This window comes from Aureococcus anophagefferens (assembly GCF_000186865.1).
Source record: "Aureococcus anophagefferens unplaced genomic scaffold AURANscaffold_6, whole genome shotgun sequence".
In the NCBI taxonomy this organism is placed as follows: Eukaryota; class Pelagophyceae; order Pelagomonadales; family Pelagomonadaceae; genus Aureococcus; species Aureococcus anophagefferens.
This window is the reverse complement of record NW_008705566.1, coordinates 974,097-995,789: the sequence shown is the minus strand read 5'-3', so window position 1 is coordinate 995,789 and position 21,693 is coordinate 974,097. Positions and strand designations below refer to the sequence as shown.

The following is a 21,693-nucleotide window of genomic DNA, read 5'->3' as shown; positions in this document are numbered from 1 at the left end:
GCGTAGAGCAGCTGCTGCTGCCGCGCGGCGGCCTGCTGGTAGGCGGCCATCTGCGCCGCCTGGAGCTGCATCTGCTGCTGCTGGGCCGCGTAGGCGACCTGCGCCTCGCGCTGCTTCGCCTCGGAGCCGGGCGCCGCGCGCGTCGCGTGCGCGAGGTCGTTGATCTTCCGCGTCGGCGGCGCCGCGGGCCCGTCCTTGAGCCCCAGGCCGCCCGCGAGGTCCACGAGGCCGTCGAAGTCCGACGGCGCGATGTGCGCGTCCTCGTCGGGCTCGTAGTGCTTCGTGCGGTTGATGGAGTGGGGGTCCCAGCCGGGCGCGCGGTCCGTCGACGACCGCGGCACGGACCGGCGCCGGTTCCGGCTCCGCGTCGTCGTCGAGCTCGCGTCGCTCGGCGTCGGCGAGCCGTCGCGCGGCGTCGACGCGAGGGACGCGCCGGAGCCGCGCCGCGGCGGCGGCGGCGGCTTCCACTTCTTGGCCGGCGTCGGCGCGTCGTCGGACGTCAGCGAGCTCACGGACGGCAGCCGCGGCGGCGGCGGCGCGGGCTTGGGCGGCTTTCCGGTGGGACGGACGTCCACGCGCGCGGACGGCGCGCCCCCGAAGGCCGCGGCGCCGTCGTCGATGGCGTCGTGCATGCCCGGGAGCGCCGTGCCGCCGCGCGGCGCGACGCCCGCGGACTTGGCGGAGATGCCCTGGCGGAAGCCCTGCTTCCACAGCGTCACGGCCGTGTAGGACTCCTTCTTGGCCTCCTCCGGGTCGATCTCGGGCTCCGTGACGTCGCCGAAGGCCGACGCGAGCGACGGGTCGAAGGACCGCGCCGGCGAGGGCGCGCGGCGGAGCGACGACGGGCCCGCGGCCGCCGCGGCCGCCGCGACGCGCGCGCCGGCGCCGCCGCGGCCGCCGGCCGCGCCGGGGTCGCCCCAGGACCGCGCCGGCGCCGGCGGCGGGGCCGCCGCGCGCGCGAGGTCCCGCTCGGCGGCCCTGAGCCGCTCCTCGAGGACCCGCGCCTTGGCCTCGGCCTCCGTCGCCTTGAGCCGCTCCTCGAGCACCTTGACGCGCGCCTCGGCCGCGGGGCCCTGCGCCGGGTCCGGCCCGAGCAGCGCGTCGACGGCGGCGTCGAGGTCCGGCTGCGCGAGGAGCCACTCGGCTGCGCGGTCCTTGTCGCCGCGGCACGCGCGGAGCGCGGCGCCGGCCTGGCGCCGCGTGAAGCCGAGCGCGGCGACCTCCGAGACGGGGTCCGCGCGCGGCGGCGGCGCCTGCTGGGCCTTCTGCGCGGCGAGCTGCTGCGGCGGCGCGGCGGCCCGCGGCGCCTGCTGGGCCCGCTGGGCCTGCTGGGCCTTCTGCGCCTGCTGGGCCGCGAGCTGCTGGGCCTGCTGGGCCGCGAGCTGCTGGGCCTGCTGCTCCGCGAGCCGTTTCACCGCCTCGGCCTGCTGCGCGGCGAGCTGCTGCTGCTGCTGCGCGGCGAGCTGCTGCGCGTAGGCGGCCATCTGCTGCTGCTGCTGCTGCTGCACGAGGTACATGCGTTGCTGCATCTGCGCCTGCTGCTGCTTCCACTGCGCGTCCCGCTGCGTCGCCGCCGCCTCGGCCGCGGGCGCGGCCGCGGCCGCGGGCGCCTTCGCGGCCGCGGCCGGGTCGTCCCAGGTCACCTCGTTCGTGTCGCGGTTCCACCAGTAGGGATCGCCGCTCTCCTTGTCGGTCTCCCGGGACCAGGGGCCCGCGTCCGGCGACGGCTTCGAGCGCAGGGCCCCCGGGGCCGGCGACGCGGCGGCGGCGCCGCCGAGGCGCGCGGCGGCGACGGGCGCCGCGGCGGCGGCGAGGGCGGGCGCCGCGAGGGCGGGCGCCGCCGCCGCGGGCACGTTCGCCGCCGCCGGGTCCTCCCAGGTCACCTCGTTCGTCTCCTGGTTCCACCAGTAGGTGTCGCCGCTCTCCTTGTCGATCTCCGCGCTCCAGGGGCCCGACGCCTCGGCGCGGCCGTTCGGCGTCGCGGCGGCCGCCGGCGCCGGCGGCGTCGCGGCGAAGGCGTGCGCGCGGCGACCGCGGGCGACGACGACGGCGGCTTCGAGCTAAAGGCCGGCGCCTACGGGTGCGAGAAACGTCGAGAAACTCTCCGGCGAAAAACAGACGATTGGACGCCGGATCGCGCGGCCATGCGCCGCGGGGGCGGAACGCCTTCCATCTTGGTCTCCTCCGTCATCGCCGCGCGACGGGGGATGCGTGTGTGTACCAAATCGGGCGAAAGGTTCACGACCGTCGACGGCGGACGAGGCTTTGGGCGACCACAGATGCGGCCTCGGTTTTGGTGCCGCTCGAGGTGAAGCTGCCCTTGATGCTCGGCCGAGCTCGGGGATCGGCAGCCCGCGCCGGCGGAGAGCGGCAGCCGGCGTCGACGATGAAGCGGCGTCGATCGTCTGAGGCCTTCCCTCCTCTAGAGCTTGTGCGTTCACTGCTCGCTGCGGGCTGCGCCTTCGACGAGGACGCGCACCAGCTGCTCGCGTGCCGCGCGCTCAATGGGCTGGTGGTGGAGCTCGGCAATGGGCGGTCGTCGGCGCTGGAGGAGATCGCCGAACTGATCGAGACGCCGGCGGCCGCCGGCGTGACCTACGACCGGCCCAACGAGAAGCTGTCGGGCGCGCCCCTCTACCTGTGCGCGCAGCTCGACTGCCCGGAGGCCGCCCGGCTGCTGTTGGATCGCGGCGCGAGCATGACCCAGCCCTTCGACGGCGAAAGTCCGCTGGAGGCGGCGTGCCGCCTAAACAGCACGAAGACCTTGGCGCTCTTCCTCGCCCGCGTGCGCGAGCTGGAGGAGGCCGCCCGGTCCAAGGCCGGGACGACGGCGGCGTCCGCGTCCGACGACGACGAACCGCCGGCCTACGCGCCCGAGGACGAGGACGAGGAGCGCGGCGACGAGGAGCCCGCCGCCGCGCCGCCGCCGCGCCCGCAGCTCCGGCGCCAGTGGACGCACACGCTCGACGGCGACGTCGCGGAGGACCGGATCCACCGGCGCGGCGAGCACCGACCCCTGGAGCAGGTCGCCAAGCGGGTCCGCGCGTCCGCGGGCTGGATCGCCGCCGCGGCCCACGACCACCTCCGGCCCAGCGCGTAAGAGAGGGAACTGCACTGCTCAGGCGTCTGCTCTAGAGCCGCGCCAGAGGCCTCCGTGGGTCGGAGGCTCGCCGAAAGTGCGCAAATCACAAGCTTCTCTTAGCACGCGCCGACCTGCGACGACGCGCCACGCCAACCGACGCGCCGCGCCGACCGCCCACCGGACTCGCCATGCTTCGCCGCGCACTCTTGCTCACCGCTTCGGTCATCCGCCCCGCCGCCGGCTTCCAGGGATCTTTCAAGCATACCTCGACGGTGCTGCGCAAGGCCGGCGGCGGCCTGAACGGTGATTTCGCCGATAAGTCGTCATTTCATACCTCGACGGTGCTGAGCAAGGCCGAAGAAAAGCTAGACGGTGATGTCGCCGATGACAAAGCGGTGCGTACCCTTCCTTGAGACCTCTCCGGCAGACCGCCGCGCGCGTTTTCCGCGGCATCGCTCGCGGCGCGCGAACGCGCGCGCATCCCCTCGCGTCGGCCGTCACGTCGAACACGCGCGTATCCCCTCGCGTCGGCGCGCGTCGAGCGAAGGCACGCGTAGGCCGTCGACGACCTCATCAAGCGCTGGAGCGCGTCGAAGGACGGGACCTTCTTCGAGGAGAACGGCACGGCCGACTTCCAGTTCGTGCGCCCGTCGGGCAACCCGCTGTCCAAGAGCGACTACAAGGCGTTCGTCGGCGGCGACGTGAAGATCACGGACATCGAGATGGTCAAAGTCAACAAGGTCGACGTCGGCGCGGACATGGCCTTCGCCTGCGTGACCCAATCCGCGACGTTCACGTACCAGGGCGAGCCCAACGACGACGTCTTCGTCGTGTCGCTCGTCATGAAGAAGGTCGAGGGCAAGTGGCTCGTGTCCTGGTGTCACCGTAGCACGGGCCGCAAGCCGGACGAGGACAAGCCGGTGTTCGTCTTCGCGTAGACGCGCGAAACCGCCGGTCGAGCACACGCGCAACAAGGGCCGCGTCGCGCGAACGAACTAACCTCGCTGATGAACACGGGTACCACTCTGGACGGGTCCGCCCGCTCCGCCGTTTCGGTGGGCGAGGCCTCGGAGCAGCGGGAGAGGCTGGCGGCTCGCGGAGAGGTCGAGGAGAGAAAATCTCGAGCTCGAGTTGTTGCCTCTCGATCGCCTACTGCACCGCCGTCTCCGACGCGTCGTCGCCGTGCAAAACATCTGAAATATGTCGCGCGCCGAAGGCTCGAGCCCGTCCATCACCGCCGGCGACGTCGCGGCCGCCCAGAAGGAGTGGAGCGACCGCCTCATCGCCATCGGCAAGACTTTCAGCGACGGCGGCGACTACAAGGCCGTCGCCCAGGCCACGCTCGACGCCCTCTACGGCTACGCGTCGGGCTTCGACGTGCTCTTCAAGCCGACGAAGGCCGCCGACAAGGCCATCCGCCTCACGGAGGCCGAGGCCGCGTCGTACTTCGTCGGCGACGGCTGCTGCGCCGAGGACAAGGGCTTCGCGCTCGCGCCCTACACGGCCGTCAAGTGGGACAACAAGGGCGCGATCTTCCACGGCGACTCGGCGACCGCCATGGGCGAGTACACGTTCACGGACGCCGCCGGCGGCGAGACCAAGGCCGAGTACACGTTCCAGTACGCAAAGGCCGCCGGCGGCTCCCTGAAGATCGTCGTCCACCACAGCAGCCTGCCGTACAAGAAGTGAGCGGGTGGATTTCGCCGGTCTACCGCCTCGGCGGCATCAACTCCGGCGAGGCCGAGTGCTTCGCGCCGCGCCGCGTCGAGGTCCGCGAACTCGGCGGGCGCCTCCGGACGGCGACCTCCTCGAGAAGTTCCACGCCGTGGACCACGGCGCGCGACACGATCCCTCCCCCTCAAGTGTAATTCAGATGCAAAACCCCCCCCCCCTCAAAAATTGAGGTGTTACTGCGGCGGCCGGGACGGCGTCATGGTCGGCTTCGGGGTGCGGCAGACGGGGCACTCGGCCTTGGCGCCCATCATCGCGAAGAAGGACGCGCAGTCGCCGCAGATGACCTTGCCGCAGCAGGGGAGCGTGCTCCGCGGCTCGGTCGCGTCCCAGGCCTCGGTGCAGACGGGGCACTTGCCCGAGACCTCGAGGGCGGCGGGCTTGGCCTCCTCGACGCGGTCGAGCACGTTCTCGGCCTTGCTCAGGCGGCCAAAGTCCTCGCGCGCGGCCTCGTCGACGCTCCTGAGCAGCCCGCTCGACGTCTTGCTCAGGCTCCGCGCCATGGACCGGTCGTCGTCGAAGACCTGGCTCGCCGTCTTCAGGAGGCCCGACGACGTCTTGGACAGCGTGCGCGCCATGGACCGGTCGTCGTCGAAGACCTGGCTCGCCGTCGGCAGGAGGCCCGACGACGTCTTGGACAGGCTCCGGCCGAGGGGCCGCGCGGGCGGGTTCACGCGCGCGGGCGCGAGGCCGTCGTCGTCGTCCGTGCTGTCGTCGCCGTCGGCGAAGACGCCGACCTGGTCCGCGTTGGGCAGGAACCCGCTCGCCGTCCGGCTCAGGCTCCGGTGCGGCAGGCCCCGGTGCCGCGGCGGCGCGCCCGGCGCGTCGCGGCGATCCGGCGCGCCGTCGTCGTGGCGGCAGTGGAGCCCCGGGAACGCGTGGAAGCAGCGCAGGCGCCCGTCGTCGGCGCCCAAAAACGCCTCGAGCCGCGCGTCGCCCGTCGACCGGCGGCGGCACGTGAGGTGCGCCCGCTTGAAGTCCGCGAGCGCCTCGAGCCCGCCGACGGCGGCCCAGAGCGCGTCGACCTCGAAGCGGCCCAGGTCGCGCCAGTCGCCCTCGCGCGGGATGCCCGCGAGGTCCGCGGGCCCGACGCTGGTGCGGCGCAGCGTGCGCACCGCGAGGCCGCAGCGCTGCATGAAGAGGCGCTTGATGACGTGGTTCGCGCCGCTCGACAGCGTCACGTCGACGTGGTGGCGCGACTTGGCCGCGCAGCCCGGCGGCCGCGTGTCGTCGCCGATGTCGTAGGAGCCCGCGGCTTCGACCGCGTCGAACTTGACCGAGAGGGGCGCCGCGGCCTCGTGGCTCCGCCGCGCCGCGTTGCGCTCGGCCCGGTTCACGCCGAGCGGCGCGGGCGTCGTGAGCGCGTCGACCTGGTCCGGCGTCGGCAGCCGCGCGCCGCGGGGCGCGTCGAAGCCGACGCGGTAGACCTTGGCCGCGCGGCCCGGCGCGCAGAGCAGCCGCGACAGCTCGCCGTCGTCCGTGAAGAGCAGGAGGCCCGTCGTCATGACGTCGAGCTGGCCGACGGGCATGAGCGTGTCCCCGCCGAAGGACGCGGCGGCCGCGCGCATCTTCGACCCGAACTCCTCGCCGACGTCCGTCGCCATCTTCGCGGGCTTGTGGTACGCGACGACGCGCGACCGGCGCCGCGGCGGCGCGGCCGCCGGCAGGCGCGCGCCGCCGACCTCGACGCGGTCCGTCGCCGGGAAGACGAGCGCGCCGGGGTCCTCGACGGCGCGGCCGTCGACGCGCACGCCGCGCTGGAGCGCTTGTTCCCAGCCGAGGCCGTCGAGGCAGTCGGCGACGTAGCGGTCGAGCGCGCGCGGGAGGGTTGCGAGCGTTTGGGCGGCCTGCTGTTCTACTAGTTCTGACATCTTGCGTGTCGCTCCCCGATGCGGCTGCGCGGCCGACCAAACCGCGGCAGTCCGTCGCTTGAAGAGGTGAGGGGGAAGTTTCCTGTGGCAGAATTCATCAATCAGCGAGCTCGACGTTGAAGCATCGTATGCGCGCCTCGTTCATCACACCAGCTCTGCGCTCCTGAACACGACCGCCGCGCTCTAAGTTGAAGCATCGTATGCGCGCCTCGTTTGTCACAGCAGCGGCGCTCGTGACAGCGGCAAGTGCGATGAGCAGCCTCGCGACCGGCCCGAGCGCCGCCGCGCGCCGCTTCTTGCTCGCGCGCCACGGCGAGACGAATTTCAACGCCGAGGGCCGCATCCAGGGCACGCTCGACAGCAGCCAGCTGACCCTGCGCGGCATCGGGCAGGCCGCCGGGCTCGGCCACTACGTCGCGACGCACGAGGCCGCGCGCGTCGCCCGCGTGTGGGTGTCGCCGATGACGCGCGCGCGGCAGACGCTCGCGGCCGTCGAGGGCGCGTGCGACGCCGCGGGCGCCGCGCTGCCGGCGCTCAACGTGCGCGACGACCTGCGCGAGATCGAGCTCTACCACTGGGAGGGCCGCCTCAAGACGGAGATCGCCTACGAGGAGGAGGAGGGCTGGAAGCAGTGGAAGAGCGACCCGACGAAGTACGTCACGCCGGCCGGCGAGACGCCGCTGCCCACGCTCTGGGGGCGGGCCGTGTCCAACTGGGACGCGCTGCGCGCGGACGCCACGGGCGACGGCGCCACGCTCATCGTCGCGCACGGCGCCGTCGGCCGCTGCATGGTCGCCGCGGCGCTCGGCTGCGGCATGGAGTCGTTCAAGAACGAAAAGTTCCAGTTCGACAACTGCTGGTGCGCCGAGCTCGCCTGGGAGCCCGACGCGCCGACAGCGTCGCACTGGCGCTGGCTCTACAAGGCGAAGGGCCCCTGGGAGTCGGGAGAGGACGCGAGGCGCGACGCCGCGGCGGGGCGAAGAGGGGCGACGGCGGGGATTATCGCGTAACCATGGGGTAGCAAGTAGCGGTTAGTTGTCGAGGTCCCTGGTAGAGATTAGTGGCCGCTAGGCCTCGACCTTCAAAGAGTCAAGTTGCAGTGCACAGTAGTAGGGGCGGACAGTGAAGCCCGGGCGCTTCGGGGCCACTTCGGCTGGGTCCGGTTCCCTGGATGGGTCGGGAGCAGTGCACCGAGATGCTGGTTTTGTACAAGGACCTAATTTGGGTATGTTGCGTGAGGCCCGGCCTCACGCATCTCCGCCGAGTTTCGTGGTTGTACAAAATCAGGAACCCCCGGCAACGCGAATGCATGGTGCCGACAGCACTGGTGGCGGCCCTCGACAAAGCGCTTCGGGACGTCGCGGGCCGACGCCAGGCGCCTCCCGTCGGCGCGGAATCGCGTCGCCGCGCGTTCGGAACCGTTCCTGCGTGCCCTGCGCCGCTACTCTGAATCGCAGAGCCTTCGGCGCTGCTCGTGCGCGCCTGGAGCGCCCGCTCTGGTGAGGCTTCGGTGAGGCACTGGAACTAGATCGCTTCGCTGGGCGCTGCTGGGCGTCGCGCCGACGTGTCGAGTGTTCAGTGCACTCCCAGGTCGACCTACGAGGCGCGGGAACACGCGCTGCGCCTACCGCTCATGGCGTCTGCGCTGGCACAGGCGCGAGACGGGATTGGCGTTTCTCGCCTGGAAACGAGGCGATGGGCCACAACGCGTCCTCGCGGACTACAGGCGTCGGACGGCTGCGCGATGGGTTCCGACGACATGTATATCGACTCGAGTGCGCCCACGCCAGCCCAAAGTCGCCGGAGCGCCTCGTACACGCGACCGCGTTTTGCCCGCGCGGGAGGAAAACCGAGACTTTGCGAGGTCGTAGCTCCGCGGGATCGAGGTCGATTTACGCGAACCCAGACTCTCTAAGTATCAGTTAGAATTCGGCTATCCATCGCAAGTGACCGCAAGGTCGAACTCGACGGTCCACGGCCGGCCGACTTTCACTGTCCGCCCCTAACAGTAGGGTTAGGGTCACGAGGTCTGATGTTGTCATACGCACTTGCTCGCACTCGGCTGATTGCCGAATAGAGGCTTCTGCGTACAACGTGCGCACGCCATGCGCGCCCCCACGCGCCCCATGGCCCGCGTCGCGCTCCTCGCGCTCCTCACGACACAACTCACGCTCGGCTATGCGCCGCCCAAAGCGCCCGCCGCGTCCCGCGCGCCGACGACGACGAACGCGATGCCGCGGGGCGGGCCGCCCCTCGACGCCGACCGCAAGATGCGCTCGCCCGGGATGCAGCACAACTTCTACGAGACGTCGACCTCCGACTTCAAGCGGCCGTACGGCGCGCCGCCCGGCGCCCCCGTCGGACCGGGCCCCGACGCCGGGCCGTACGTGGGCGGGTCGCCGCCGCCCTCCGCCGCCGAGCGGGCCAAGAAGGCGAGTGCCGCCGAAGCGCGCGTCGCCGCCGTCGCGACGGGCGCCGCCGCCGCCAAGGAAAAGGGGTTGCGGCGCGCCAACGCGCTGTACGAGGTGGGCGAGGAGACGCCGATGCCGGGGCGCGAGAAGGAGTACGAGGCGTACATGCAGTCGTACACGGGCAACTTGCCCAACGCGGGCGGGGAAGGGACGAGCTCGCCGCAGCCCGCGGTCGACGAGGATCGCCGCAATCGCTCGCCCGGCCTGCAGCAGAACTTCTACGAGACGTCGACCGCCGACTTCAAGCGGCCGTACGGCGCGCCGCGCGGCGCCGCGCCGCCGCCCCCCAACGGGGGCGGCTCCGGCCAGCAGCCATCCTACAACCAGCAGCCGTCCTACGGCCAGCCGCCGCCCGTCGCCGCGCCGGCGCCGACGTACGCGCCGGCGCCCTCGCCGCAAGTCCTGCGCGCGCGCGCGCTCGGCGCGCGCCAGCCGCCGCCCATTCCGGGCCGCGGGCCGTTCTCGCAGCAGGGCACCCCGTCGGTGAACAACCGGCGCTTCAACCAGCCCCCGATCTACAACCAAAACACCTACGGCCAGCCGCCGACGTCGCCCCCCGGCGAGCCGTCGTACGGCCAGCGGGCGCCGTCCGGCCAGAACAACCTGGCGCGCCCGTCGCTCGGCCAGCTCATCAAGGAGTACGGCCAGAAACTGGGGCGCGAGATGTACATGGGGGGTCCGGGCAACACCGCCGCCGCCGCCGCCGGCCGCGCTCCCGACGGCCAGTACGACCGCCCCTACGACCCGCGGGCGCCGCCGCCCTACGGCCGGCAGGGGCCGGGCTACCCGGATCAGCGGGAACCCCTCTCGCTCGGCGAGCTCATCAAGGAGCACGGCCCGATCGCGGGGCGCGAGATGTACATGATGGGCCAGGGGGCCGAGCCGGCGATGGCGGGCGCCCGCGGAGCCGCGCCCCCCTGGATGCAGGGGCCGAACGGGCCCGGCCGCGGCAGCGCGACCTACCGCCAGTCGCCCTACATGCAGTCGCCCCCCTGGTTGCAGGCGCCGAATACGCCCCTCTCGCAGACCTTCCGCCAGTCGTCGTACATGCAAAACTCCGACAACCGGCGGCCGCAGCCGCGAGGCCGCCAGGAGTCCTACGGCCCGCCGCCGCCGCCGCCGCCGCCGCCCGGCGCGGGCGGCCCGTACCGCGAGGGCCCCGGCGGCGGCCGCGGCGGCCCGTACCGCGAGGGCCCGTACCGCGAGCCCTACGGCGCGGGCGGCCCGTACCGCGAGCCGCGGCCGCCGCCCATGGGCGCGGGCGGCCCGTACCGCGAGCCGCGGCCGTCCTACGTCGGCCAGCCGCCCGTCCTGCGGCCCTCCTACGACCGCGGGGCGGCCTACGGCCAGCGCGGCGACTCGCGCGACATGCGAAAGGTCGAGATGGAGCTGGCGCGCCTCCAGAAGGACTTCCCGGGCACGTCCACGCGCGTCCAGTCCCTGCTCAGCCTCATCGGCACCGGCGGCGGCGCGGGCCGGCCAGCGGCGTACCAGCAGCAGCCGCAGCCGCAGGGGAGCCGGCGCTGGTAGGCCGCCCGCTCGCCGCGCTCATCAAGGAGCGCGGCCCGCGAGCGGGGCGCGCGCTGTAAGCGGTGGCGAGGAACGGCGTGGCTAAGATTGGTGTGTGAGCTGCTCGTCTTCGGGGGCTTCGAACGGCCTCGACGGCGCGCTTTTGGACCTGGTCTACGACCGCGAGGAGCTAGCTCGAGGCCGCGCGCGCGTCGAGGACTCCATCGGCCCCGAAGGCGCGGGCTTCGGTATTGGCGGGATGGGCGCGCAACAACAATCGGGGCGCTCTACGCACAAAGCCACGTTACAGCTCCTTGCGCGCCTTCTTTGGGCTGCCGGGCCTCCGGGGCCGCGGCGTGACCCACTGGCGGCCGAGTTTTGGGATCTCGAAGTGCTCCAGGGGCATGAGCCTGCGGATGCGGTCGCCGCTCGCCTCGGACACGAGGACGGCGGGGATCTTGACCTTGCGCCAGGCCTCGGCGTCGTCCTTGGGCGCGAAGCCGCCGAGCTTGGGCGAGCCCGCGCGGCCGCACTCGAGGTCGTCGCCGCACTGGCCGTCGTCGACGAGGACGACGCCGACGGCGCCGCTCGCCTGGACGGCTAAAATCTTGTGCACGAGGGGCACGGCGCCCCGGTGGCAGATGGCGATGTTGCCGCGGACCTCCGCCGCGTTCATCGGATCCCGCGACGCGTCGTTCGGGAGCGCGTAGACGAGGTGGCTCGTGACCCTGTAGTCCCGCTCGCCCTGGAGCGCCGTCAGGCCGTCGGCAAAGCTCCCCTCGACGTGCGGGTCGGCGCAGCGCGCGCAGAACTCGACGCGCGCGAGGCTCTGCTCCTCCTTGGAGCCGCCCTGGGGCCGGTAGCGCTTGTCCACGGACGCGCCCTGGACGAGGGTCACCTTCAACTTCGGGCCGCCGTCGAGGTTCGCGAGGCACAGCGACGCGCAGAGCACGGCGAGGCGCCGCCGCATCGCCCGGATCCAACAAGAGGCAGCCCCACCTCGCACCGGCCAAAAGTTCAAAGTCAACCTGAGAGGGCTGCAACGCGACGATGGAGCGGCTTCTGGTGGCTGCCCTCGCGACTCTCGCCCTGTCCGAAGACCTGTCGAGGGACCCGCTCTGCGACGACGCCTATCCCGTGTACAACGTCGTCACCGTCGACGACTACGCGCCCGCGCCCGAGAAGGACACGATGAAAGCCGGCGACGTGCCCGAGCCGGAGGCCCCGAACGCGCACTACCTCGGCTGGCAGATCGACTCGTCGAAGGAATCGAGCATGGGCCACTGGTGCCGGCTGCAGAGGCCGCCCTTCGGCGCGTCCCGGCGTCCGCGACGCTCGCCCGGAGACGCGACCCCGTCCTAGGCGTGCACGCGCGCGCGGGCGCGCCCGCGTCCGAGGACACGCACCGCGGGAAGCCGCCGATCGAGAGCAACGCCTGCCACGTCCACGGCGACGACGGCAGGCAGGGCAAGGGATGCGCGCGCGCGGCGTCCCGATCCGGCCGCGTCCGCCGCGCGACGCTTCCCTCGCGCAGATTATTGGCCGCTGTTCAAGTACGAGACGGAGTGCGAATACTACGCCTCGAACGCGGCCTGCCACCCCCACACCTTCGAGGGCAGCGACGTCGTCTACTACATGCCCGGCAACGACATGCACCACGGCGACTACGCGCTCCCCGAGGACGGCTCCGCGCCGCCGGCCTGCTCCTAACACGCGATCAGTGGACCTTTAGCCTCGACGACCGCGGCGCGTACATGGCCGCCCCGCCGAGGAGGCCGTAGGACGACGGCGCGCGCCGCCGGCCCGGCGCGGGCGCGGGCGCCGCGGCGACGGCCTTGGCGGGCATGAGCGTGTCCGCGAAGTCGAAGGTCCGCGTGTAGCGCGGCGTCCGCACGGCCTGCGGCGGCGCGGCCGCCTCGGCCTCCCCGGCGCCGGCGCGGTCGCCGTAGTAGTCGCTCACGAGGCCCGCGTTGTTGCGGTTGTCCTGGCGCTCGTGCGACCGCGCGTCCGCGTAGTAGTCGTTGACCCAGCCCATCTCCGGCCGCGGCTCCCAGATGTGGGGCTCCGAGTTCTTGTCGCCGTAGTAGTCGTTGACGAAGGCACCGCGGAACGAGTTCGTCGCGCGAGGCCGGGCGACGTCGTCGCGGAACGCCTCGTTCGCGCGGTTGATGATGCGGTCGATGGCGCCGATGGAGCGGCCCCGCTTCGCGCCGCCGGCGGGGGAGCTCGCCATCTCGGGCGCGCGGGACTCGCTCTCGTCCTCGACGTGCCGCGACTCGAGCGCCGGCGACGCGGGGACGACGTCGATCGTCGCCAGCGGCGTCGTGAGCGTCGGGTCGAGCGGCGCGAGGCGGTTCGGGCTCGGCAGCGCCGCGGCGTCGTCCGACCTCGGCGCAGGGCTCGCCGCGCGCGCGGGAGCTGCGCTGGCGCTCGGCGGCGTGTTGGCCGCGACGTCGGCGGCTGGCTGGGCGGCCGCGGGCGTCGGCGCGACCTTTTTCGAGGGCGACGGCGCCTTCGACGACGGCGGCGACGGCAGCGGCGCCGGCGCGACGACGACGGCATGGTTCGGCGCGTCCCGGATTTTGCTCCCGCAGCCCCCCATCAGGAGGTTTTCGTCAGGAGAGCGCCGTCGTCGGGAGGCTGCCCATCCTGATCAGGAGGAGGTTTTGCTTCCACATCAACCACATCAACCTCATCAAGCTTCGTTGACCCTATGTTGCAGCTGTTTTGACCACTCATTTTGAGCAGGTCGCGACTCAGGGGTAGTTAGCTAGTACTGCATGATGTCTAGGGGTAGTCTACTGCTCCAGCCGCTGGACTCGACGCCTTCAGTGGCGGACGACGTCGTCCGAGCGTCGAGGTCGCCGAGGCTCGCCACAGCTCACGCGCGCCTTCTATCCAAATCCAAAGCAGTTTCGCGCGACGATGTCGACGTGGAGCGAGTACTTCGGGTTCTATGCTAAACCTGTGGGCTCGATTTGCTCTCCGAGGCTTCACTAATACATTACGTTACGTACGGACTAGCCCGAATCCTAGTATTCCTACGTTTCTCGAAAAAAACGGAGGTCTTTCTTTTGCCGCGGGAAATCCCATTGATTCCAGACGCTAGGCAAATAAGATTGAGTTTGACAATGGCAGGAAACTCCATACTCCGCGATTAACGTGACCAATTTCTGGATGCATATTTTTTTGCCCTGTTTAGATTTGCCCGTATTTAACACAAGCACGTCCTTGAGCATCGCTGTCTTGAACTCATCTTCGTATGCCCCTTCGAGCGCCGGGATGGACATCCGCGCGCCGGTCGCGACGAGGCCCGCGACGCGGCGGACGAAGTCGTCCGCGGTCAGTTCCGCGGCGCGGCCAGCAGGATTGCGTTTCCGCTTGATAGCTGCGGCTGCAGCACGTAGACCAGGCTTAGTAGACGGTTCACTGACGGCCGCGGCGTTACCCAGGGGCGACTTCGGCGGAACGTAAAGCACGATGTCGTGCGGAACGACCGCGACGCCGTTCACGAACTCGACCGAAATCTCCATCTCGTTCGGCCCTGCGCCGCGGTGGCGCACGGGCTCTCCGAGGCCGAGGCGATGCATGACTTCCGCGTGCGCCACGGTCACACCCCGATCGACCTCGAACGCCTTGGTGATCGGGTCTTTCATGGAGCGTCCCAGAGACCGAAGCAAGAACACGCGCTTCAGCGGTAGGCAGCTGACGATCAACTGCGCATTCTCTGCGCTGTCGAGAATTTCGAGTAGCGACGTCATTCGCGGGCACGCGCGTTCAGCGGGACGCGGACGACCCGAGACGAGCCGAATGCGATTCCTTTGTGGAGGTTCAGCGATTCATGGCTCGCCGCGCGCGCGGCGAGATCCACGCCGCGGACGACGTGGTCGAGGCGACGTAACGTGTGCGTCGACGCCGTCGTCTGCGTCCGGCCACGGACGGCGCGAGCGGGGCGGCGCACGGCGTCGCCGCGGCGGCGCCGAACCGGACGCTTCCGCTTTCACTGGCCCGCGGCGAGACGTCGCCCGCCGCCGCGGCTCCGCGCGCGGGGCCGCACGACCTCGTTCGTGGCGCCGGGCTCGCGGCGCCGCGACGCGCCCGTCGCCGCGGACGAGGCGCTCGAGGCGGCCGAACGACGTCGCGGAGCCGAACCGGCGCGTTTCCGCCGCGGCGCGCGGCGAGACGTCGATCGCCCGGCGCCGCGGCTCCCCGCGGGGCCCCACGACGTCGTCGGCGCCGCCCGCGCTCGCGAGCCGCGACGCGACCCACGCCACGGACGCCCGGTGCGCGACGAACGACGTCGCGGAGCCGAACCGGCGCGTTTCCGCCGCGGCGCGCGGCGAGACGTCGATCGCCCGGCGCCGCGGCTCCCCGCGGGGCCCCAGACGTCGTCGGCGCCGCCCGCGCTCGCGAGCCGCGACGCGACCCACGCCACGGACGCCCGGTGCGCGACGAACGACGTCGCGGAGCCGAACCGGCGCGTTTCCGCCGCGGCGCGCGGCGAGACGTCGATCGCCCGGCGCCGCGGCTCCCCGCGGGGCCCCAGACGTCGTCGGCGCCGCCCGCGCTCGCGAGCCGCGACGCGACCCACGCCACGGACGCCCGGTGCGCGACGAACGACGTCGCGGAGCCGAACCGGCGGAAACGCCGCGGCGCGCGGCGAGACGGCGATCGCCCGGCGCCGCGGCTCCCCGCGGGGCCCCAGACGTCGTTGGCGCCGCCCGCGCTCGCGGGCCGCGACGCGACCCACGCCACGGACGCCCGGTGCGCGACGAACGACGTCGCGGAGCCGAACCGGCGGAAACGCCGCGGCGCGCGGCGAGACGGCGATCGCCCGGCGCCGCGGCTCCCCGCGGGGCCCCAGACGTCGTTGGCGCCGCCCGCGCTCGCGGGCCGCGACGCGACCCACGCCACGGACGCCCGGTGCGCGACGAACGACGTCGCGGCGCCGAACCGGCGACGGCACCGGGTCTGGCACGCGTGGCGACCTCACCTCCGCTGGGAGGTATAGCAGCGGGATACTAGGTCTTATCATCCTAGGCTTCGTCCGACCCGCGGTTCTCCTTGCACGTGCGCGAGATCGGCGCCCGCGACGGTGCCGAGAATCTAACCCCCCCAAACCATCCGGTCACGAAGGCTTGCGTCGGCAGCGGCTTCGCGTGCTCGCGCGTCTCCTTGACATCGTCTAGGTCCTCGCCTCGCTGCTCTCGCCACAGCTGCGCGGCGTCCTTCGCTTCGCGCCGCCCTGCAATCCATATATTGGTGAGATAATCGGCCGTCACGTGCGGCTGCGACACGCGGTGGATCTTGGTCTTGTACGTAACGCGCAACGCCTCCGCCGTCTCCGCAAAGTTCTCGTGCCGCTTGTCCCAGGGAAGTAATGCGCCGTCCGTGTAGCGCGCGTAGTCGAAGTTCGCCGGCGGCTCCTCGTCCTCCTCGAGCGAGGCCCCCGTATTGACGTCGCGCGTGCGCACGCGGTTCGCGAAGAGGCCGTCGACGAGCGGCTGCATGGCGTCCGCCGTCGGCGGAATCCGCTCCAGGACCTCCTTGATCTTTCGCTCCTGCCAGTGCTCGCGGTCGTCCGGAGAGGCGCCGCCCGCGTAGCCGAAGATGAGCTGCCGGTCGACGGCCGTCTTGAAGAACTCGTTGTCGACGCCCCCGGAGGGGAAGTCGAGGTCGATCTGGGAGACCGAGGACTCGCCCTGGGCGATCCTGAACCCCCGGAGCTCGACGCAGAACGAGCCCGGCTCGCTGGTGACCTTGAGGTCGCTCTCTCCGTACCTCGCGAGCGACCCCGTCAGGTCCGCGACGCCCGAGAGCACGCCCGCGGCCTTGCAGTTCGCCTCGCTGTAGGCGGGCATCTTGATGACGTTGCGGATCGCGTCGGCGAAGTCGACGAGGTTGACGCGCGGAAAGGGGAATTTCATCGCGAGGGCCCCGGCGGCGACGAGGCCGCAGATGTTGACGCCGTCGTGGAAGCCGAGGTCGTCGACGGCGCGGGGCAGGAAGAAGAGGAGGCCCTCGAACTGCGGGCCGCCCTTGGCGTCGCGGCCGAGGGGGCAGACGAACAGGTGCGGGTAGTCGAGCGTGTCGGCCATCGTCGCATGCGGCTGCAGCACCTTGATCAGCAGGCAGTGCTTGATGAAGTCGTCGCTGCACATGAGCGCCGTGCGCCCGACGAGGAGCGCCCGCTGCGCGTCGACGCTGAGGTTGTGCTCCGCGGACTTGCCCCTGTTCCTGCAATTGAAGAGTCTCGTAAGTTCGGGCACCAGCGCCAGGTGCATGTAGTAGCCGAGCCTCACCTGGGACCGCGTGATCAGGTCCTTGTCGTACTCGTCCTCGATGTGGAAGCTGGGGCCGCCGTGCTCCGGGCCCTCGTCGATGCGGCGCAGGATGTAGTGGTAGAAGTGCGTGGTGCCGAAGCCGTGCCAGCCGATCCAGACCCAGCCCACCACCAAGGTTCCGCACCGCGTCTCCAGGCAAATACGCTCCCAGCCCGCCTCGCCGTCGACCGTCTGCGCGGCCACCCACTTCAGCGTGATCAAATTGTGGCACGGTATGCTTGACAGGCAGTACCGCCCGGCGTTGACCGTCAGCAACCACAGCGGGTAGTGTATCGTCATGTTGTATTGTCGCTTTCGTTTTTCGGACTGGGCCGCATCACGGACGACGATTTCATGAGACAGCGGCGCGACGCGCGACCCGCCGAACTGGAGCATCGGCAAGACCACTCTAACAGGCACTCACCATCAATTTTTTTACCGCTTCAAGCTGCCTTCACTCAAACAAGTAGATGGGCAGCCGCTGCCGAGGCCATGCCCGCGCCCTCGGCGCTCGAGGACGGAGGCCTCGCGTACCGCAACGTCCACGCCGCCGAGGCCAAGGCGCGGACGAAGGTCGTCTTCGTCGAGTCCTACGTGCCGCGCGTTTCGCAGCATCTCGAGGAGGTCGACGACGACAACTGCAGCTGCGGCCGCTGCACGTTCATGGGCGCCCAGGTGGCCCTGGGCCTGGGCTGCGCGCCGCCGCGGCTGGCGCCGAGCCAGGGCGGCCTCGCGGGCCTCGCGCTCTTCGACCCGCGCGACGGCGGCCACACGGGCCTCGCGGGCCTCGCGTCGCGGCGGCCGTTCACGGTGCTCGTGCTGCTGCGGCGCTACGGCTGCGGCGTCTGCCGGGACGCGGCGCGGGTCTACAGCGGCGCCTTCCGGCGGCGCGTCGAGGACCTCGGCGGCCAGGTCGTCGGCGTCGGCCACGGCTTCCGCGGCCTGTCCAACTTCCTCGCGGGCAAGTACTGGCGCGGCGAGCTGCTCATCGACTGCTTCCCCCGCGCGCCGCCGCCGCCCAAGGCGCCGGAGTCCACGCCGCCGAGGAGCGGCGCCTGGTCCATCGCCGAGTCGGCGGACCTCTTCCACGGCGGCGGCCGGCCCCAGGCGGGCGGCTACACGTCGCGAGCTGTGTGGAAATCAACCGCTGGTTTCGGACGTCCCGACCACACTTTGAAATTCTTGAGCTCGGTCAAATCGACGTCGATTCGGCTGATTTTTGGACGGATCGATTGCTCGCATCGGGTTCTCGAAGTCCAGCCGAAGAGCTTGCGTCAAAACATTCGAATACGCGCACATTGAAGTCGGGTTGAAGATTTGATTTCCACGCAGGTCGCTCGCGAACCTGGCCGCGCGGACCGCGGGCGCGCGCGCGGACAGCCCGCCGTCGGCCCGCGCGCTGTCGGGCGCGGCGACGCCCTTCTACTCGCCCGCGCGCACGCCCGCGCCGCCGCCGCGGGCCGGCGCGCCGCCACCGCCGCCGAGCGGCGGCCGGTCGTTCTACGGAGCGCACGGCGCGCCGGCCGCGCCCAACTTTTCCGGCGCGGCCGACGCCCACGGCGCCGTCGGCGCCCACTTCGGCGCGCGCGACGCGTCGCCCGTCGAGGCCGCGGACCCGTCCATGCTCCGGTCCATCTTGTTGGCCAAGTCGTCGACGGAGCCGACCGTCGAGGAGGGCGGGCCCTTCCTCCGGCTCGGCGGCGTCGTCGTGCTCCGCCGCGACGGCTCCGTCGCGCTCGCGCGGCTCCAGTCCAAGTTCGACGACGCGCCGCCCCTCGACGACATCCTCGACGCCATGCGGTCGCCCGTGGAGATCTCGCGCGTCGCCGGGCCGCCGCCCGCGACGACGCCGCGGAGGCCCGCGCCGGACCCGTCGCCGCCCCCCTCGCCGCCGCCCGCCTTCTCGCTCCCGCCGCTCTCGCCCGCCGACGTCCCGCCCTTGCTCCCGCTCTCGCCCGGGGAGCGCCTCCCGACCTCGCCGGGCGACGTTCCGCCGCTCCTCCCGACCTCGCCGGGCGAGCGCGACGTTACGCCGCTCCTCCCGACCGCGCCGCTCTCGCCCCCGGCGTCGCCCGCCGCCGAGACCAAGGGCGACGATGTCGTGGTGGCGGACGATGAGGACCCGCCCGTCGAGCCGGCGTCGCCCGCGGAGCCGGCGGCGCCGGCGGACCCGGCCGCCGAGGAGCGGGGCGGCGACGCGTCCGCCGAGCCGACGCCACCCGAGGAGCGGGCCGACGAGCCCGGCGAGCCCGCGCCGTCGGAGGAGACCAAGGTCGAGATGCCGCCCGCCGAGGAGGCGAAGGCGCCGCCCGCGGCGCCGGGCGTCGAAGCCGCCGTCCCTCCGGCGCAATAAGAGTGTCCGATGTCGTGTCGCGGACCTCACCTCGACGTTTCGAAGGATCAGTGTTTATAGGTGGGCATGTCGCGACGCGCTGTCGCTCGTGCCCCGGCGGCGGGCGGCGGCCCCGCTCTCGACGAGGGGGGGCGGGCGTCTAGTAGAAGAAGCCGAGGATCTTGCCGCCCGTGCGCTTGCGGCGCGCCTCCTCGTGGTCCATGATGCCGAACGTCGTCGACAGGACGAGGTGGCCGAACTGGCGCGAGGGGAGGAGGTTGTTGATCCACGACTCCATGTCCTTGATCTCGACGTCGAAACGGGGCGAGATGACGCCGCACTTGTTGATGCGGCCCGTGAGCTCGATGACGATCTTCCCGGATCGGTGGTCGTCGACGATCTCGAACTCGCCGATGTAGCCGTGCTTCTGCATGGTCTGGAGGAATTTCACGATCACCTTGGAGCACGGGCGGATGAGCACCTGGCGCTTGCCGCGCTTCTCCGCGTTCGAGATGGACTTCAAGCAGTCCGCGAGGACACTCATGCGAACCATGGTGGCGTGTGTCTGCGCGGGGGGCGGCGGGGTCGGGGACCGAGGGGGTTTGCGCGCGGAGCGGCTCTCTCTCTCGCTTCGGCGGCGGCGGCGGGCGGGCCGGCGCGCGCGGCCGGTCCGTCCGTACCCCTCTCGAGCGGTGCGGCGCGGTGAGCCGTGTTTGGCGGCCGCGCCGCTGCGGCGGCACGGGCGGCTCGAAGACCGCGGGCCGCGGGCCCCCGGCCCATCTCCGGCGACGCGGCGCCGCGGCCGTCCAGCGAGAGCGTGGCTGCTCGCCGACGTCGCGCCACCGGAGATCGCCGTGGGTGTTCGCACGCGCCGCTGTCGTCCGCACCGCGTCGTGTCCGCCGCGCCGCCGTCGTCAAGAGCCTCTCATCTCACTGTGCAATCGCCCAGACGCCGGCGCATACCTCGACAGCGAGCTTGGCGACAGCGAGCTTTTGGGGATCCCCGGCGAGAATAACTGGCCGGGCTCAAATGAGTCAAATCGGCCGCATCTGATTTGAGCCTCGTTGCGCCTCACCTCGCCTATATGTGCCATGGATTCCGCGCTACAGCATGCGCATCCAGAGCCCAAGCCACGCCGATGGGGGCGGGCCGCCGGATAGACGACCTCCGAGCACCCCCACCACCTCCCCAGCCGCGGACAAACGAAGCAAGAGGGTCGCTAAAGGGGAAACAAACGCGAGGCCGCGCGCTGGAAGGGCCCACCGGCGAAGGCGCCCGCACAAAACCGCCGCCGGCTAGCACGACGTCACGCCGAACGCGCCGCCGCCGTTCGCCGCGGGCGCGAGGAGCGGGTACCGCTTCTCGCAGAGGTCGACGATGTACTCGACCTCCTCCCAGGTCAGCCGCGCCTTCTTCGGGGCCAGGTCGCCGGACCGGCTCTTCTCGAGCTTGTGGAACGCGAACGACGCCGTCCGCGACACGTAGACGTCGCACTCGTCTTCGGTGAACGCGTGGTCGTAGATGAGCTCGAGGAGCTCGGGCAGCTTGTCGGTGGGCAGCGTCTCCGCGCCGTCGGAGAGCATGGTGAAGCGGCTCCGCAGGAGGTCCTCGCCGTCGCTGATGTTGCCGGAGCAGCAGGAGGTGGCGACGTTGAGTCCCTTCAAGACCTCCATCGCGCCGTCCCCGCCGGCGTCGGCCCGTGTCGCGCCGGCGTCGACAGCGGCGACCGCGAGCGCCCCGCGATGGGAGAGAACTGCTCTCTCGCTGCGCACCAACGACGCGGGTGGCCACACAGGCCTCTCGATTGTGTTTCTGCTGACTTGCAGGGCAACACCGGCCTCAAGGAGCCGTTGCTAGCCGCCTAAAGGAGCCGAGGGCCAGTGCGTCGGCGTGGCTAGGCGTGAATTCCATGTACGTCCTACTTTGGCGGCGCCCGCAGCGCCTCTTCGAGGCGCGTCGCGATCTCCGCGCCGAGGGCCCGGTAGCCGTCCCGCGTGAAGTGGACGCCGTCGGGCCGCGCGTACGTCGCCGGGTCCGCCGCGCAGAGCCGGTCCAGGTCGACGAGCGCGGGCGCGCTCGCGCGGATCTCATCGTTGAGCGCGAGACGCGTCGCCTCGACGCCGGCCTCGATGTCGAAGACGCGCGGGAACCGCGCCGGCAGCTCGTAGGGCGGTACCGTGACGCCGATGACGATGTTGACGCCGGCGGACCGCGCGTGCGCGTACTGGCGCTTGATGCGGTCGGCCGTGCGCTGCGCGTCGCGCTTCCAGAGGTCGTTCGTGCCGGCGAGCAGCACGGCCGCGTCCGGCGGCGGATCGCGCGAGAGCTCGCGCGCGAGCTGGCGCTCGAGGTCGCGCGCGCCCGCGCCGTCGG

The 21,693-nt window shown here is 71.7% G+C and overlaps 7 protein-coding genes across 7 annotated transcripts; 4 read left to right on the top strand and 3 right to left on the bottom strand.

Moving 5' to 3' along the window:
• Positions 1–291: 291 nt before the first annotated feature.
• On the top strand, positions 292–3,100 carry AURANDRAFT_63064 (hypothetical protein; the record flags this gene model as incomplete). Its single annotated transcript, XM_009037623.1, has 2 exons — positions 292–723; positions 2,483–3,100. 2 exons carry the CDS (start codon positions 292–294, stop codon positions 3,098–3,100), a joined length of 1,050 nt encoding a protein of 349 aa, XP_009035871.1.
• Positions 3,101–4,244: 1,144 nt separating this feature from the next.
• AURANDRAFT_60001 (hypothetical protein) lies at positions 4,245–4,962 on the top strand (the record flags this gene model as incomplete). The annotated part of the gene is made up of 1 exon (XM_009037624.1): positions 4,245–4,962. The coding sequence occupies one exon, from the start codon at positions 4,283–4,285 to the stop codon at positions 4,769–4,771; it is 489 nt and encodes a 162-aa protein (XP_009035872.1).
• Positions 4,963–4,975: 13 nt separating this feature from the next.
• On the bottom strand, positions 4,976–6,731 carry AURANDRAFT_71312 (expressed protein; the record flags this gene model as incomplete). Its single annotated transcript, XM_009037276.1, has 1 exon — positions 4,976–6,731. A coding segment is annotated over one exon (1,756 nt), but the record flags the coding sequence as incomplete, so codon positions are not given.
• Positions 6,732–6,935: 204 nt separating this feature from the next.
• Positions 6,936–10,782, top strand: AURANDRAFT_71311 (expressed protein; the record flags this gene model as incomplete). Its single annotated transcript, XM_009037625.1, has 2 exons — positions 6,936–7,624; positions 8,762–10,782. Coding segments are annotated over 2 exons (2,672 nt in total), but the record flags the coding sequence as incomplete, so codon positions are not given.
• A 1,599-nt stretch (positions 10,783–12,381) lies between these two features.
• AURANDRAFT_63061 (hypothetical protein) lies at positions 12,382–17,383 on the bottom strand (the record flags this gene model as incomplete). Its single annotated transcript, XM_009037275.1, has 2 exons — positions 12,382–13,051; positions 15,984–17,383. 2 exons carry the CDS (start codon positions 17,381–17,383, stop codon positions 12,382–12,384), a joined length of 2,070 nt encoding a protein of 689 aa, XP_009035523.1.
• A 96-nt stretch (positions 17,384–17,479) lies between these two features.
• AURANDRAFT_63060 (hypothetical protein) lies at positions 17,480–18,289 on the top strand (the record flags this gene model as incomplete). Its single annotated transcript, XM_009037626.1, has 1 exon — positions 17,480–18,289. One exon carries the CDS (start codon positions 17,480–17,482, stop codon positions 18,287–18,289), a length of 810 nt encoding a protein of 269 aa, XP_009035874.1.
• Positions 18,290–19,479: 1,190 nt separating this feature from the next.
• AURANDRAFT_24204 (hypothetical protein) lies at positions 19,480–19,872 on the bottom strand (the record flags this gene model as incomplete). The annotated part of the gene is made up of 1 exon (XM_009037274.1): positions 19,480–19,872. The coding sequence occupies one exon, from the start codon at positions 19,870–19,872 to the stop codon at positions 19,480–19,482; it is 393 nt and encodes a 130-aa protein (XP_009035522.1).
• Positions 19,873–21,693: the final 1,821 nt, after the last annotated feature.